Raw genomic sequence first — 18,951 nt, 5'->3', positions numbered from 1 at the left:
ACCCTGAAATAAAACAAATACAGAGTACAAATTTTTGTGACAAGCCCATGGATCATGTGCAAAAACTTACAATAAGACATAAAGTAATTCTCAGTAAGAGCCCTAGTACTGTTCGGAAAGAGTATCATACAAACATATTTTCTGAACACAGAAAATAAATTATAAGTCACTGAGAACAAAGCTCAAGAAAAACATGCTTTGATCAAAAAAAAAAAAAAGTCAAAATGAAAATTAGAAAATATTTAGATTGAATAACACATATAAAAGAATAGACTATAGCTGAAACTACTTAGAAGGGAATTTATAGCCTTAAACATAGACGCAAAAGTTCATTATCCTTTATCCACAATTTTAAAAGTTTGCAACAAATTCATTTAGTAACAAAACCTGTCCTAAAGTGATGTGAAACTATTGCTTTTATTTATCCCACTGAATAGAAATATTCATATGGACTGCTGCCCCAGACTTCATGAGAATGATTCTGTAATATGGAACATGTACTTCATTATCTTTCAAAACCTGAACAATTCGGAATTCTGAATTATATCTTAGAGTTTTGGGGAATAGATTGTGAATCAGTACTAGAAATGATTAAAAATGTACAAATTGAATGTTCAACTAAGAAAAAGAACAGAGTAAACCTAGAAGAAATAAAAGAAAGTTAAATAACAGCAAGCATGGTTTCAGAAAATACAACATACTTAATGAAATTAAGAAAATCATGCAATGACCTTAATAGGTGCAGAAATGACATCTGATAAAACACAACATCTATTTATAAATGAAAACTCTTAGAAATCTAAGAGGGGAATGTTCTGAATTTGATATACTGAAAACCTACAGATATTAAGTGGAAAACAATAAAAGCATTCCCTCTAAGAATAGGAATAAAACAAAAATGTACTGTTCGGCATATTACTAAAAGCCATACCAGTACTATAAGGCCAAAAATATAAACACACAAATGTGTGAGCACACATGGCTGAAGAGTCACACTATCTTTATCTACAGGTGGTATAATCAATCATCTTACATAAAAAACTCTACAGAACCAACAAGCTATAGGAATTAATAGTAACAGAGGTGATAAAATACAAAATATTTACAATATTAAGAAAAATTATATAAATGAACAGGGATAAATGATAAGATGTACAATATTTATTTGAAGGGATGGCTTAAAATTTTAAAGATATTACATTTTGCCCAAAAAAATATAAACTCAATGCAATCTCGATTTAAATTCCATTAGGATTTCTAAAGGAGCTCTACAAACTTCAATAATTACATAGAAAAGTAAAAGTTCATGAATGGCTAGCCAAAGTTATAAATAGGAAGGATGCTGCTTTCCCAGAAGGAAGCAAACATTACAGACCCCTACTAAAACCTAAGCCCCTACTAAAACTAAACCCCACGTTTAGTTCTGGGGCAGGTAGACAAATAATACCAATGAAAGAATCTAGACCTCAAGAGAACTGTGTACATGTAAATACCTGTCCCACGAACTACCGGGTTACACACACATTTTTCTCTATGGATAAAGATAAAGTTAAATAACCATGTACAAAGGCAAATTCCAGATATATTAAAAACCTAAGAGATATTTTAGAAAATATAACAGAAGAAAACCTTGGGGTAGGAAATGACTTCTGAAACGAGTCTTCAAACACACAAACCAAAAGGCCAAAATGGATCCATTTGACCAAGTCAAAATTAAGAAATTTGGTTCAATGAAAGATATCAAAGACAAAGTTAACAGACAGATGATAGAGAAGAAATTTATTGTATTTATTGAATCTACGATGTCACCAATTATCTCCCACTCAGGAAGAAAAACAGTGGCCAACTGAAACATAAGGATGTTCTCATGTTGCGTAGAATTTTTTAGTTTATACTTAATGAAAAGGTATATTAGGCACTCTTAGAGAGATTTTTGCCACACTACGTTTGTACTTATAAAAAGGAAAATATAAGCAAGATCAATTGGTCAAGACATTCCTAAGACCTCTTTACCCAAGTTCTGTCCTTCTCCTCTGCTAAGTCACCAGTATCAAGGGCAGTCACACAATATTCTCCTCCCTGCTATCAGAAGGATCTCAGCATTTCTTACAAGAATGCGTCTGACATGTTACTGTCACCCACTCCCAAGTTTTGATGCTGTAACTTTCCTATTGGACTAACTTTGCAGTTTCATCTCCCCCAATCAAATCACTTGTTTCCAGAAGGTAAGCTGTTACTATCCAAAGGCAACAGGAAGTCTGACAGACAGACGTTCAACGCCTTAGTCACAGCAGCCTCTGTTCATCTGCTCAGTGGGTTCTCACCATTTCTCCCAACATCAGTTGCAGGTAACTCAGCAGAAAGGCCAACAGTAGGCACAGCCAAGACCAAGTTCACTGCTACACAGTCAATGACAACCACATCGAAAATGACGCATCAATGACTCTCAGCTGCTATAAGGATCATCCCCATTTCAAAGATCAAACATATGTCCCCAAGGGAATATCAATCACAGGATTCTGTGTGGCAGTGGAAAACAGGGGCAGCTTAGGTATCCATCTCAAGGAAAATGGCTAAGTAAAATGTGGTGGATGTACACAACAGAAGAATAAGTAACAGTCAGAAGAAATAAACAAGAAATACACATGGCAACCCTGCCTCTTTCTGTTTACCCTGCTTTGATATTTCTTCATACCATCTAATACCACATAACATTAAAAACCACTTCAACCTCTGATCCTTTCTGAAAGTACACAAAAATGCCTACAAAGTTTAAAGGTCTAAACTAACCCAGACCAGGACACAGGAGAAGAGATGAAAATGTCAGAAGTCGGAAAGCAAATGGACAAGTTGTATTTGATAAGTCAAAGAGATCAGACAGAAAGCTGAGCCTAGGCTGGCAGTGACAGCCTAGCAGCAGCAACTCCAGAAAAATGCTCTTAAACTGGGGGGCACCAGCTTCCTATAAACTGGGAGAGCAGGAGGGGTTGACAACAGGAGGACTGGTTGGAAGCCTTCTCAAGGGGCAGTCGTTCCCTCAGATACCCTCTCCCACCCTGAAGAAACACTAGAGATGTACTCTCTGGAAAGGCTGAATACAAATTAAATCTTAAGGACAAGTAAGGGTATGGGTGCTATTCCAAAATGGAAATTAAGTGCAAATCTACATAATGAGTAATGAGACACTGAGCCTCCTTCCTCCAATTCAGCTCCAAAGTGTTGGAAACCAGCTTTACACACCCAGAGCAGCACAGTGGAGGATTCCTCTCATGGAAAACTCAAAGCCAAGAAAATGAAAACTGTCAACACTAAGTTTGAGGTCCCCCCAAATGAATGGACAGGTCTCTGTCTGATTATGCTAGGGTAAAGCCCACTAGTCAAGATCCCAGCCCATCCTTAATACACACGCACACACAATAACTAAGTGTGCTGATGAATGTGTTAATTAATGTGATTGTGGTAATCATTTCACATTATATATGTACATCAAATCATCACACTGTAAAATTTTTATGTGCTAATTATACCTCAATAAAGCTGGAAGGAAAAAAGAACCAAAAAACAAAAAAAGGTGGCCAGACCATTTACATAGGACTTCCAATTACCATTTCAGTGTCTCAGTCTTGAAAATAGATAGATAATCCTTACATACTTGGTCCACTGATTTTCAACAAGACAATTCAATAGGGAAAGAATAGTCATTTCAACAAATGGTACTGGAACAACTAGATATCCACCTGCAAAAGACTGACCTCGACCCCTACGTCACACCATTTAAAAAAATTAACTCAAAATGAATCATAGACCTAAATGTATGGGCAAAACCTATAAACTTTTAGAAGGAAACAAAGGGATAAATCTTTGTAACCTTGAATTAAGCAAAGATTTTTTAAAATCTTTTAGATTCACAAAAGCACAAGCAACAAAAGGAAAAAAACAGATAAAAGACTTCATTAAAAATTCTGTGCTTCAAAGAACACTTCATTAAAAAGTTTTGTGTTTCAAAGAAGTAAAAGAAAACCGCACAGAATGGAAAAAATATTTGCAGAATGTATATTTGATAAAGGACTGGTACCCAAAACACAGAAAGAACTCTTACAACTTAATGATAAAAAGATAACCCAATTAAAAAATGGACAAGTGAATTAAGTAGACATTTCTCCAAAAAAGATACACAGACAGCCAATAAACACATGAAAAGGTGCTCAACATCATTAACTATTAGGGAAATGCAAATTAAAATCACAGTGAGATGCCACTTCCCCCAGTGGATGATTCTAATCAATAAGTGCTGGTGAGGATGTGGAGAAACTGGAATCCTCATACACTGCTGGAGGGAATGTCAAACAGTGCAGCTGTTCTGGAAGACAGTCTGGTGGTTCCTCAAAATGTTAAACAGTTATCATATATGACCCAGCAATTCCACTCGTAGGTATATATTTGAGAAAAATTAAAACATATGTCAAGGTAAAAATGTGTATACAAATGTTCAAAGCAGTATTATCCATATATATATATGTGTATATACATAAATTTTTTTCATATACTCTCAAGGAGAAACAACCCTAATGTCCATCAACTTATGTTTAAACAAAATGTGATGCATCCATACAATCGAATATCATTCAGTCATAAAAATGAATAAAGTACTAATACATGCTGCAGCATAGATGAACCTTGAAAACATTACACCAAGAGAAAGAAGCCAGACACAAAAGGCTATGTATTGTACGATTCCTTTTACACAAAATGTCTGGAACAGGCAAATCTATGAAGAAAGGAGACTAGTGGTTGCTGGGGCCTGGGGTCGGGGAGAGGTGAGGAGTGTCTCCTAATTTGTCTGGAATTTCTTTTAGGGGTGATGAAAATGTTCTGGAATTAGATGGTGGTAATAGATGTACAATTATTGAATATACTAAAAATCACTTAATTATATAGTTTAAAAGGGCGAATTCTATGGTATGTGGATTATATCTCAATAAAGCTATTATTTAAAGAAAAAGACAAAGTTAAGTAAATCCACTTACTCTTGAGTCAACTCAGTACTGAATGTAGACAGGTACTATGTAAATTGAAAAAAAGTTAACACACAATTTATCAACAAAACATCCTTCAATTTTTCCTGTTTTTTGCAAAGAATTTACATAACGTTCTTGATTACATTGAAATATTCCACATATTGAAAAAAAATGAATGGATGCTAAGGACCACCAGATATTGGCAAGATGTCTAACAGCTGGCAGCAGCACCAGACAGCGGAACCGGGTAGCTACATGCAGCCCCTCACCCCGCTCCAGACCCCGCCCCTGCACCCTGAACCAGCACCACGCAGGTGAGCCCACCGGTAACAACCAGCAGAACTGCACGGCACCACGTGGACCCCTCACCCAGCTGCCTTGGTCCAAGGTGGGGGGGGGCCTCCAGAACCTGCTCACATGCTCTGAACTGGCACCACGCAGGTGAGCCCACTGGCAGCAGCTGGCAGCAACACCAGCCAGCAGAACCACGCAGCTCCATGTAGCCCCTCATCCTGCCTCAGACCCGGGGGGAGCACCAGCCTATGGTTCTGACCCATCAAGTTTGGCCTAGCAGAACTCCACGTGCTAGGGGCTCATTCTATGACCATAGAGTCTAGAACGGGAACCAAGGTGGTTTAACATAACCACCACCACACCTACTGTCAAGCAAAGACAATTCACCCCCCACAGTAGCAACCAAGGCCACTCCACAGCCAACCTCAGTGTAATAGAAGAAGCAAACCCTCTACCAAATGACCAAGCATCAGCAAAAAAACACTAGAAGCACAAACAATCAAGAAGAAAAGACACCACCAAAAGGATACAGTAATGCCCCAAAGTCAGACTCCATGGAACAGGGAAACCTTGAAATGTCTGAAAAAGAATTTCGAGCAATGATCTTAAGAAAACTTGAAGAAATAAAGGAAGACTCAATTACAGAACACAATGAAAGAAGAAAAAACATCCAGAATATGAAGGAGGAAATCTACAAAGAGATTAATACCATAAAAAAGAGTGCAGCAGAACATCTAGAAATGAAAGACTCACCCAATGAAATAAAAAACATGACTGAGAGCTTGAGCAGCAGGGTAGAGCAAGCAGAAGAAAGAATTTCAGAGCTTGAAGATGGTCTTTTTGAAATGTCAGGCAGACAAAAAAAAAAGGAAAAAAGAATTAAAAACAATGAGGAAAACCTACGAGAGAGAGCAGACAACCTCAAGCACTCTGACATCCGAATTGTGGGTATTCCTGAAGGTCAGGAGAAAGGAAAAGGTATCGAAAACCTACTCAAGGAAATAGTAACAGAAAACTTCCCAGGTGTATGGCAAGATACAGACTTTCAGATCCAGGACGCTCAAAGGTCCCCCAACAGATTCAACCCAAAAAAGATCCTCCCCAAGACATATTATAGTTAAATTCGCAAAGCTCAAAGACAGAGAATTCTACAAGCAGCAAAAGAAAAGCGTCAGGTCACTTATAGGGGAACCCCCATCAAACTAACAGCAGACTTCTCAACTGAAACCCTACAGGCCAGAAGAAAGTGGAATGATATATTCAAAATACTAAAAGAAAAAAAACTGCAAGCCAAGAATTCTTTACCGAGCAAGGATCTCCTTCAGAAACAAGGGAGAAATAGTGTATTTCCCAGATAAACAAAAGTTGTGGAAGTTCACCACCACATGACCAGCCCTGCAAGAAATTCTCAAGGGAGTCATTCATTGGGAATCTGAATAATGGTGACCACTATCACAAATACATAAGAGCAAAACCCACAGTTAAAACAAAAATGCCAGCAAGAAAGAGAAAGAAGCTAAATTATTCCGCCTTAAATTCCCAAATCACATTGAAGAAGAGAAATAAAAGGGGGAAATAATGAACAAAAGCTATTTAAATCACCTAATTAGCAATTAAATGACAGGAATTAAACAACACCTCTCAATAACTACTCTAACTGTGAATGGATTAAACTCCCCATTCAAAAGACACAGACTAACTGACTGGATTAAAAAGCCAGGCCCAAGTATATGCTGTCCTCAAGAGACCTACCACACCTGTAAAGACACTCATAGACTAAAAGTGAAGGGATGGAAAAAGACATACCATGCAAATGGAAACCAAAAACGAGCAGGAGTAGCTATTCTTATATCAAACAAAATAAATTTTAAACCAAAAAATATTTAAAAAGACAAAGAAGGCCATTATATAATGATAAAGGGAACTATCCAGCTAGAAGACATAACAATCATAAACGTGTATGCACCCAATACCAGAGCACCCAGATATATCAAGCAAATACTCTTAGACCTAAAAAAGGAGATAGGACCTAATACATTAACAGTGGTTGATCTGAACACCCCTCTCTAAGTATGGGACAGGACTTCCAGGCAACAAGTCAACAAAGAGACATAGGATTTAATCTACCCCCTAGACCAACTGGACTTGGCAGATATATACAGAACATTTCACCCAGCAGCTAAAGAATACACTTTCTTCTCAGCTCATGGTACATTCTCCAGGATAGACCACATATTAGGTCACAAATCTAGTCTCAGCAAATTTTAAAAAACTGAAATCATTCCAACAATCTTTTCAGACCACAATGGACTAAAACTTGAGATAAACAATAAGCAAATTGCTGGAAGTTATACAAATACATGAAAAATAAATAATAGGCTTCTGAATGACCTATGGGTCCAAGAAGAAATTAAACAGGAAATAAAAAAATTTCTAGAAACTAATGAAAATAAAGACACATCATACCAAAACTTGTGGGATACTGCAAAACCAGTAGTAAGAGGCAAATTTATTGCAGTAAATCCTTATATCAAAAAAATGGAAAGACTCCAAATAAACAACCTAACACTATGCTTCAAAGAACTTGAAAAACAACAACAATCCAAACCTAAAGGCAGTAGATGGAAAGAAATAATTAAGATCAGAGCAGAACTAAATGAAATAGAGACCCAAAACACAATAGAAAAGATCAACAAAACTAAAAGTTGGTTTTTCGAGAAGATAAACAAAATAGACACACCATTAGCTAGATTAACAAAAAAAAGAAGACCCAAATAAAAATCAGAAATGAAAAGGGAAACATTACAACTGACACAACAGAAATACAAAGAATCATTAGAGACTATTATAAACAACTGTATAACAACAAATTTGAAAATCTGGAAGATATAGATAAGTTTTTAGACACACATAAATTACCAAGACTGAACCAAGAAGAGACAGAAAACCTGAACAGACCAATAACAAGCAAAGAGACAGAAGCAGTAATTAGCAATCTTCCAACAAAAAAAAAACATCCAGGTCCGGATGGCTTTACAGCTGAATTTTATCAAACTTTCAAAGAGGAGTTAATACCAATTTTCATGAAACTTTTCCCTAACAATTGAAACACATGCTACTCTCCCAAACTCATTCTATGAGGCCAACATAACTCTGATACCAAAACCAGATAAAGACACAACAAAAAAAGAAAATTACAGGCCAATATCCTTGACAAACATAGATGCTAAAATCTTCAACAAAATATTAGAAATTAGAATACAGCAACATATTTAAAAAATTATACACTATGATCAAGTGGGATTCATCCCAGGGATGCAAGGATGGTTCAACATACGAAAGTCAATAAATGTGATACATCACATCAACGAGCTCAAGGACAAAGACCATATGATAATCTCAATAGATGCTGAAAAAGCATTTGATAAAATTCAACATTCCTTCATGATAAAGACTCTCAACAAATTAGGTATAGAAGGAAAATATCTTTACACAATAAAAGCCACTTATGACAAGTCCACCGCCAGTATCATTCTGAATGGGGAAAAATTGAAGGCCTTCTCCTTGAGGACAGGAACAAGACAAGGATGTCCACTCTTACCACTTCTATTCAACATAGTACTGGAGGTACTAGCTAGAGCAATCAGGCAAGAGAAAGAAATAAAGGGAGTCCAGATTGGAAAAAATGAAGTCAAACTTTCCTTATTTGGAGATGACATGATACTATATACAGAAAAACCTATAGACTCTATCAAAAAACTCCTACAGCTGGTTAATAACTTCAGTAACATTGCAGGATACAAAATAAGTGCCCCCAAATCAGTAGCATTTATATATTCAATGAATTAACAGAAAGAGAAATAAAGAAAGTCCACTTACAATTTTCACCATAAAAATACAATACCTAGGGATCGATTTAACCAAGGAGGGGAAAGACCTCTACAATGAGAATTACAAACCACTTCTGAAAGAAATTAAAGAAGACACAAAAAGATGGAATGTTCTTGGATTGGAAGAATTAACATTGTGAAAATGTCTATACTACCCAAAGCGATCAATAGATTCAATGCAATCCCCATCAAAATACCAATGACATTCTACACAGAAATGGAAAAAACAATCTTATCTTTCATATGGAAAAATAAAAGACCCCAAATAGCCAAAGCAATCCTGAGCAAAAAAAACAAAGCCGGAGGCATAACGCTACCTGACTTCAAATTATACTACAAAGCTGTTGAAACCAAAACAGCATGGTGCCAGTATAAAAATAGACATTAAGACCAGTGGAGTAGAATTGAGAACCCAGAAATCACTCCTCAGGCTTACAGCCATCTGATATTAGACAAAGGCAACAAAAATCTACATTGGGGAAAAGAATGCTTCTTCTACAAGTGGTCCTGGGAAGACTGGATATCCATATGCAGAAGAATGAAACTAGATATACATCTCTTACCATACACTAAAATCAACTCAAAATGGATTAAAGACCTAGGTATAAGACCTGAAACTGTAAAATTACTAAGGGAAAATACAGGTGAAACACTTCAGCAGTTAGGTTGGGGACAGGCTTTATGAACATGAGCCCAAAAGCACAAGCAGCAAAGGAAAAAACAAACAAATGGGACTATATCAAACTAAAAAGTTTTGCACAGCAAAAGGAACAATCAACAGAGTGAAAAGACAACCTACAGAGTGAGAGAAAATTTTTGCCAACTATGCATCTGACAAGGGAATAATATCCAGAATATACATAGAACTCAAGCAATTATACAGTGAAAAAATAAATGACCCAATTAAAAAATGGGCAAAGGAGCTGAGTAGACAGTTTTCAAAGGAAGACATAGAAATGCCAACAGATACATGAAAAAATGCTCAACATCACTAGTCATCAGGGAAATGCAAATTAAAACCACATTGAGATACCACCTCACTCCAGTTAAACTGGCTATAATCAAAAAGATGGTGAATAACAAATGCTGGCGAGGGTGTGGAGAGAAGGGAACACTACTGCACTGTTGGTGGGACTGTAATTAGTACAACCACTTTGGAAAACAATTTGGAGGTTTCTCAAACAACTACAGATAGATCTTCCATATGATCCAGCAATCCCTCTTCTGGGTATATATCCAGAGGAATGGAAATCATCATGTCGAAGAGATACCTGCACTCCTATGTTTACTGCAGTTCTGTTTACAATAGCCAAGATAAGGAACCAACCTAAACGTCCATCAATAGATGATTGGATAAGGAAACTGTGGTATATATACACTATGGAATACTACCCTGCCATAAAAAAGAGTGAAATACTCCCATTTGCAACAACATGGATTAACCTGGAGAAACTTATGTTGAGTCAAACATGCAAAGCACAGAGGGAGAAATACCACATGTGCTCACTCACATGGGGGAGCTAAGAGAGAAAGGGAGGCTGGAAAGAAAGACCACAGTAGTGCCGTGATCCAACAGAGGGAGGGCACATTTCTAGGGCTCCAAATTGGAGTTGAGGGGAGAGGGGGAAAGGGAAGGAGGTTGGGGGATAACTGGGAGGGGACAAAGCATATAAAAGTAATTTCTGGTAATGGATATGCCCCAGTATGAATCTGGCCCCCACATCATGGGCAGGTGGGGGAACAATCAGCTTTGTGTCTCATGAATATTCAAAATAAATAAACAAACAAATAAATAAGAAAATACCTATAGAGTGGGAATCTGGGGTAAGGTAGGGTGACATGGTAAACTGCAGTTTTTCTCATAAAAATTTTAAATTATGCATATGCACTACTAATTGAAAGAACCTATTAATAAAATTTAATACAGTAACTGATTAGAGGAGAAAAGTGACAGTCATCTCAAAAGATGCAGGAAAAAGTATTTGATAAAATTTGATACCCTGATTTTAAAAACTACCAAAAATTTCCCTTAGCAAACTAGGAAGAGAAGGGAATTACTGTAACTTGATTCAGGTTATCTCTTAAAAACCGTCAGGTACAGGACAAGAAGGCCACTGTCACCAGGTGTCCTGGCCAAGAAATTCAGACAAGGCACAGGAAGAAAAAGTTGCTCCTCATGACAGAAACGAAAACTCTCTGGTACCTAAGGATGACTCTATAAAAAGACACACAATTTCCCAGTTGTGATACTGTACTACAGTTGTACGAAACATTATCATTGGTAGAAACTAGGTAAAGAGTATAAGGCATGTCTCCGTATTATTTCCTACTGCATGTGAATCTACAAATATTTCAAAATAAGTAGTACAAAAAGTACAATAAGCAAAGTCTTTATGATGAAAATTATATAACTTTACTGTAGGAAATAAAAGACCCAAGTATACAAGTGATATGCCATGCACAGGGACGGTGAGACTTAGTATCAGCAAGATACCACTGCTCTCCAAATTACTCCATAAATTCAATGCATTTCTACTAAAAGGTCCAAACACATTTCTGGGTCTAATTTGATCAGCTAAATCTAAATTCACACTGAAGAATAAAGAGTCACGAACAGCCTAGACAACTTTGAAAAACAAGGAAGTGGAAGGGCTCATTCTAGTCAAGGTTTATTATAGAGCTGTGGTATTTATACAAGTGAGGCCCTGGTACATGGAGAGACAAATACAGGAAAAGAATGGAAATAAAAGCCACAAACAGACCCTTTATAAGGGAACTTGACATACAAAAGAAGGCAGATTTCTAATCAGTAGGTAAAAAATGGACTATTTAAATAATAATGCTGGGGGTCGAGCCCGTGGCGCACTCAGGAGTGCGGCGCTGGGAGCGCAGCTACGCTCCCGCCGCGCGCGGGTTCGGATCCTATATAGGACTGGCCAGTGCACTCACTGGCTGAGTGCCGGTCACGAAAAAGACAATAAATGAATAAATAAATAAATAAATAATGCTGGGACAACTTAGCATCATATGGTAAGCAGTCTAATTAGACCTCAGGGATAGGAAAGGACTTTTTAAGACCTCAAAAGACCAAACTACAAGATAAATGATCGGTAAATTTGATTTTAGAACATGTGCAATTTTTATAAGACTAAAGAGACACACAGAAGTGAAGTATAAAAGCCTCTGTTAGACCAGTAGAAGAACACAAGTATATTCAGGAAAATATCTTGCATCATACTTTTAAACAAAACATAAAATATTTTCAAACCAACAGGTACATGTGGTAAAATTATAAATAGAAGCAAAGAGAAGACATCCACCAACTTCAAGACAGTGGTTATTTTGTAGAGACAAGAATAAGTGAAGATGGGAAGGAATTTCTTAAGCTGTATTTGTATTTTATTTCTTTTTAAAGATAGATTTGAAGATAGCAAAATGTTAACACCTATTAATTCTGGGTGATGGGTATATATAGGTATCTGATATTTTCTGTATTCTTTAAAATTAAAAAAACCCCACATACAATAAAGCAAAGAAAACCAACAGAAGAACTAAAAATACAACAGATCAGACATTGGAAGCAAGGAGGGAGGTAGTGTAAGTGAACTGAAGTTTCATAATTCATGTTGTGGGGGTCAACAGGTGTTGTCTATAGCTGGTGAATCAAGAAACAGTAGTGTAAGCATATTATTACTATCTTGAGTTATGAAAGTAACCTCTGACTGACCTAAAATCAGAAATAAACCAGGTGGGGGAAAAAGCAGGAGTCTGTTGCTTTTCATTTTAACTGTGTCTTGACCATTTGAAATATAACCATGTGCATGCATTAATCTGAAAAAAAGATTTTTTTTTTTTGGAATAAAGGACAAACATTAATCTCCAAATTGGAGACTTTAAAAAATGCCCATAACATCCCTAAAAGACATTTTTATATTGGGAACTAAAGAAATTAATTATTCCCAGAAATTTATAAATGTTTTATTTCAGTTAAAAAGGAATACTTATAAGCCACAATATACTTTAGCAAATATACCTACAGGAATCCAAACACAGGTCCTTCAAATAGCAAAAAGCCACAATATACTTTAGCAAATATACCTACAGGAATCCAAACACAGGTCCTTCAAATAGCAAAACCAATTTACCCTGAAACAATGTTGTAGTTGAGAGCAGGATGGTCTTTAGAGACAGGAGAAACAAGAGGCTCTGGTTGCCACTCTTCAATCAACTCTTCCTTTTCCTACAGGAAAAAAGAAGTTAAAATACAGCACAGTGCTAGTCACTTCCAGCGATATCTGAATTGTTTGTCGTAATGGATAAGCCATAATAAATACATGGCTAGAAATCACATGTCTAGCTTTTGAGGCTGGAATGAAAACAGAATCACTCTTGTGAATTTAACACCCGTGACTCTTTCCTTATCACAGGTAAAGGCTCTTTTCCATGTAGAGTTTTATGGGTAACCTGACAATTTAAGAAAATTTCATTTCTATGCTCAGATTTTTTTTGTCCTTACCATACACAACACATAAAAATTCAATTTGGGGTAGGGATGGGTGGGATTCTTTCCAACTCTGAATCTCCTTTATGAAGACCATAGGGAAAACTTTCCCTCAGGCTTCAAAAACAGTTATATTTTTCTTGAGCAACTCATGTAACCTTCATATGGATATTCAAAATCCAGGAGTTGCCCCTGCTTTCCCCTAATCATCTATTTCTAAGATTGCTGTTTACTCCTTGCAAAGTATACAGGACCATAATATGATATTCCTTTGGGTATTTATTTTATGCCCAGTTTCCCCCATATTTTGCCTGCCCTGATATTTCATTCCCCTTGATTTCCTTAAATTACAAAAAACATTTTAACATATATAGCTGAGCCACTAGAAATTCTTTTTGGAAAGGTGTGGCAACTATAATCATACACCAAATAATAAAATAGAGATTTACATTCTTACTTTGAGGGTAAGATCAGATCGTTCTTGTAATTTGTAAGTTTTAGAGAACAGAAGTCTGATTATCCAGAGTATTAAAATTCCTTCCAAAATAAGATGATAAGCAGGAGCCTAAGAGAGTCCAAAACAAAAACAAAACAATAAAAGATACAAAATAAACACTTTCGAAACCTACACATAAAATGTAACCCACCTCCAAGCCTTTTAATCTGTTACTTCTTAGAATTTACTTTAAAAGCTCCCTTAATTTCTATTCATCCCTGATGTAGTTTGGATGTGTTGTCCCCTCCAAAACTCATGTGGAAATTTGATCTCCAATGTGGCAGTGTTGGAAACTGATTGAGTCATGGGGACAGATCCCTCATGAATGGATTAACGCTCTCCCTGGGGGAGCGGGGATTAATGAGTGAGTTCTCGCTCTATTAGTTCCCACAAGAGCTCGTTGCTTAAAAAGACCCTGGCACCTTCTCTCCTTCTCTCTCTCTCTCTCTCCTTCTCTCTCTCTCTCTTTCTCTCACTCTCTCTGTACCCTGGCACCTTCTCTCCTTCTCTCTCTCTCTGTCCTTCTCTCTCTCTCTCTCCTTCTCTCTCTTGCTTCCTCCCGCCTTGTGATCTGCTTGTACCCGCCGACTGCCTGCCACTTTCCACCATGAGTAGAAGCAGCCTGAGGCCCATGCCAGATGCAGCTGTCCCAGAATCGTAAGCCAAATAAACCTCTTTCCTTTATAAATTACCCAGTCTCAGGTTTTTCTGTTATAGCAACACAAAATAGACTAATACAATCCCTTTTTCCCATTTCTAATACTAAGCACTTTCTCCATCACATGAAAGACCTCTAATAGTTTCAGCTTTTAAAAGCTCTTTAAGGATAAAAATGAAAAATTTTTAAATATATACTAAGTTGTACCAACTTTTATTATTTATTTTATAGCCTGAGAATAAGTTTAGGGATAACACTGCAGAACAAGTTCTGTGATAAAAGCTTTCTTCTAGTCAAATTCTGAAAGGAGATATTCTACAATATTCCACAGGTATCTATACGCCATACAGATAAATGTTTTATTTATATTGAAAACTCTTTCAATCTCCACTAAGTGTCAACAATTTGTAGTTTCTTTTACACAGAGTATAATCATTAAACTTATACTAGAATGTACTCATAATAATTGGTTTATTGCAGATTTTCCAAAGTTTTATAGAGCAATATATATGAGGGTACTTCAAAAGGTTCATGGAAAGACTTGTATTTGAACTTAAAAATTAAATGTTTAAAAATAAAATCTGACACAGAATCCTAATATTCAAAAAAATACAAACCATCAGACCCTTTGGGTACTTTAAATTTTTCCAGGTGGGAAATGACCGTAAAAAAACATTCCACAGCTTAACTAGCCTTCCACCACATCCATCCACACATGGGTGAGTTGACAGTTACGGGATAATGAGCTTCCACAATTCTTAAGTTTTGCACCTCTTTAAATCCTTCTTAGAATGTGGCAGAGAAAAAAAGAGACTATATATGCATAAAGACCAGGCCTCTTTCCTACTGTAGTTCCCCAAAGGTATATATCGTTTTCCTGTCAACAGGCATAAGGGTACTTTAATGAAACTATCCATCTCAGGTCCTCTTTTCAACTGTACGTTTTCAAGATAAAGGCCAGGCTGACTTTTATGTTTTGTACAACTATACACTATGCATATGGAAGATTCCAGATATCCACTAAACCCCCAGTCAGTTACTGGGTTCTCTACATCAATGGGTTGTAATTGAAACAATCATTAAAAAGAGGCACTTAGAAATTTAAACACAAATTATTTTCAAACATTAGGCAGAAACAAAGTAATAACGATTCACCATAGTTTTTTAAAAACCCACAATCTGGAGACTGGAAAACTGCTGACAAATTCATATGTAATCTTTCAAGTCAATGCACAAATAACTTTAAAACTACCTACAAGGACTGGCTGGCTAGCTCAGCTGGTTAGAGTGTGGTGTTGTAACACCAAGGTCAAGGGTTCAGATACCCATACTGGCCAGCTGCCAAAAAATTAAAACAAAATAAAAAATAAATAAATATATAAAACTACATACATATGCTACACACAGACACATACACACAGTTATTTCTTTTTTGGGTATACTATACAAAACTCAAAGTCTACATACAAAGTGCATAGAAATTGGGAGCAAGAATATAAGTCTCCCTTTAAAAGGATTTGTAAAATCTGCTGATTGCCCTTAAATATAATTCATTTGGGAATAAGTCTAAAATACCCTTTTAGCTTTCTCAATAGTTGGATTCTAGCAGGCATACACCTGCCCAAGACACTAGTTAAAAAGACCATCCCACAAAGAAATCACCCTCAGAAAAGCTGAGAAACTACCTGTCTAGTGAATTAATAAAAATCCCAAATGTCACTTCTTTCCCTCACCAGGAAATATTACATACAGGGGGAGTTCTCCCAAGTCTCACTGTTGGTCAGTTTCAGGGTCTGTGAAGTCAAAAAGTGTTCAAAAAGGGAGCAAACAAGATATAATAGAAAATTATTCATTTCTTTTTTTAAAAAATAATTTCTCAAAAAAGAATCATTCAATTTCAGTGGCTCTTCTTACCATAGTCGCTATAATTAACCCAACGCTGGAACACTTAAACAATATGATAGGAAAGAGCTACATCTGTTTTCTCAACTATTTTTCAAGAAAATATTCTTGAAATGTCTTACATCATCATTACTTCTGCCAGTAAGCAGCAATATTGTTTCAAAAAAAAAAAAAAAATCAAAAGAAAAGTGAAATTCACTCTAAATGAATGTAAGCTGTACAATCTCAGGGACTTCTGCCTGTTTGTTCATTGTACGTCCCTAGTGCCTAGAGTTGTGCGGTCCAATACCGTAGCCACTAAGTCACATGTGGCTATTCAAATTAACATTTAAGTTAAATCAAAAATTTAATTCTTCGGTGCCTAATAACCATTAACATGAGGTTAGTGACTACTGTATTGAATAACTCAGAGACAAAAGATGCAGAAAGTTCTACAAGCAGCACCATTCAGCTCAGTTATTACATGAATGAACGTTAAGACTGACATTTTGATTTGTATTAGCTTATTTATCTGGAATAGCTAGTCCTTCAAAAAACTGCAAACTATTCTCCCTTTAAAAATGTACTGAAGGTGACCTGAACCCCCCCCCCCCCCCCCCCCCCCGCTCCCACAACCAGGCACACCACGCCAGTGCCTCGGGGCCCATCCAGGATCTGAGGAATGGAGCCCAGAACCAGACCCCCCCTCCCACAACCAGGTACACCGTGCCAGCACCTCAGGGCTCGCCTGGGGACCCGAGGCATGGATCTAGGGACCAGACACTCCCCACAACCAGGCACACAACCAGCACCAAGAAACATGCCAAAAACATCACCTCCATACAGCTAGATGCCACAACCACCATGTAGATGGTTTGCCAACCACTGGAGTGCGTGGACACAGGGAGAGTCACCAGCAGAGATAGAGAAAAGAAGAGGATGTCTCTCTCCACAAAGGTCATTTCAGAGTGACAGAAGAAGCATCTGCTCTATGATAATATTGGGGGACCTGAACACACCTCTCAGCATTGGACAGATCATCTAGGCAACAAATCAACAGAGTAACCATTATTCTTTCAGAAGGAGGGAAGAAATCTAGGGTAATTTAGGGGGGAATGGGGAGGGAAAGGGGGATAGGGTGAGATTGGACAAGGGGCATAAAGAATAATTACGATTTGTAACAATATATATACTAGTAATATTGATTAGTCAACATATCTCGTTGAACCCCAAAAATATGTATAATCAATTTTGATTCAAAAAATTTTTTAAAAATTAAAAAATCTACTAAAATAGTTGTATCGTCATATAACAGAAAATGGGACGTATGCAGACGAACGACAGACTATTTCTTATGGTTACACCCTAAATCATTCGGCTTCTTTTCTAACCCACTCTCCCTGCCCCTCTGCAAAAACAAACTCCAGCCTAACACGGTTCTTCCCCGATTGCCTGCTCCACAGTTCCAAGGACCCGACCTCCCGAGGACCTCCCCAGACTAGGGTTTTCCACTTTATCTTCGCTACTCTGTTTCACCAACAGTCCCTACGCCAGTTCTCAAGGACCCGTGTCCTTCGCCCCCTCCCACGTGCTCCTTCCTTGCTCCCCTCCAGACCCTCGGTCCCGGTCCCTGCCCGCTCCCGACCCTCCCCACACTGCGCCGCGGGGACTGGGAACTCCAGGGAGCCCTCCGGCGACCAACGCCGAGAGCCGGAGCGCGACAGAGCCAGCCCCAGCGAGGTAGGCCACAGATGCACATGCGCCGTCCCCCTGCCCGGGGCTGGGAGCGGTCGCGGACCGCTCGGGCCGTGAAGCCCACCTCGTAGAGCGCCTGTACCATCTCCACCAGTACCCACTGCTCAGCGGCAGTCGCCATAGTCCACAGTGTAGCTTCCTCTCGAAGGGCGGGCCCCAGACGCGTCAGTCGTGCGCGGCGCGGCCCAGTGACGTCTTCACGCTGCGGGGGCGGGGCGGCCGAGGGCCGGCAGTGCCCTTCGCGCTTGCGCACAAGGGCGGGAAGGGCGGGGCGGCGCGGCGCGAGTAGGCGCTTCCGGGTGCCCTGTGGCGGCTGTGGGAGCGGTGCTCAGGGGGTGGCGGGGGAGTGCTGGGCTCGGGTGCAGAAGTGGCAGGAACGGCCCTCACCCTCGCCAGTCAGTTGGCCACAGACATTGTTATTAAGGTGATTGCAGCACATTCTTTACTTTTAAGTTACG

General features: G+C 38.1%; 1 protein-coding gene across 3 annotated transcripts in view; it reads right to left on the bottom strand.

The window, feature by feature from the left end:
- The window catches only part of SPTLC1 (serine palmitoyltransferase long chain base subunit 1), a 64,270-nt gene extending 45,637 nt beyond the window's left edge, over window positions 1–18,633 (bottom strand). For 2 of the 3 annotated variants that reach the window (XM_063099355.1, XM_063099357.1), the window contains exons 1-3: window positions 18,558–18,633; window positions 14,161–14,268; window positions 13,348–13,442 (exon numbers count right to left, since the gene is read on the bottom strand). In XM_063099355.1, the coding sequence (XP_062955425.1) occupies window positions 13,348–13,442; window positions 14,161–14,268; window positions 18,558–18,614 (260 nt within the window). In that variant the 5' untranslated portion in view covers window positions 18,615–18,633. The remainder of the gene's footprint in view (window positions 1–13,347; window positions 13,443–14,160; window positions 14,269–18,557) is intronic. The other variant, XM_063099356.1, reaches the window with a different exon arrangement.
- Window positions 18,634–18,951: the final 318 nt, after the last annotated feature.

The sequence above is a fragment of the Cynocephalus volans genome, chromosome 6, assembly GCF_027409185.1.
Source record: "Cynocephalus volans isolate mCynVol1 chromosome 6, mCynVol1.pri, whole genome shotgun sequence".
In the NCBI taxonomy this organism is placed as follows: domain Eukaryota; kingdom Metazoa; phylum Chordata; class Mammalia; order Dermoptera; family Cynocephalidae; genus Cynocephalus; species Cynocephalus volans.
This window is presented reverse-complemented; position numbering and strand designations above follow the sequence as displayed.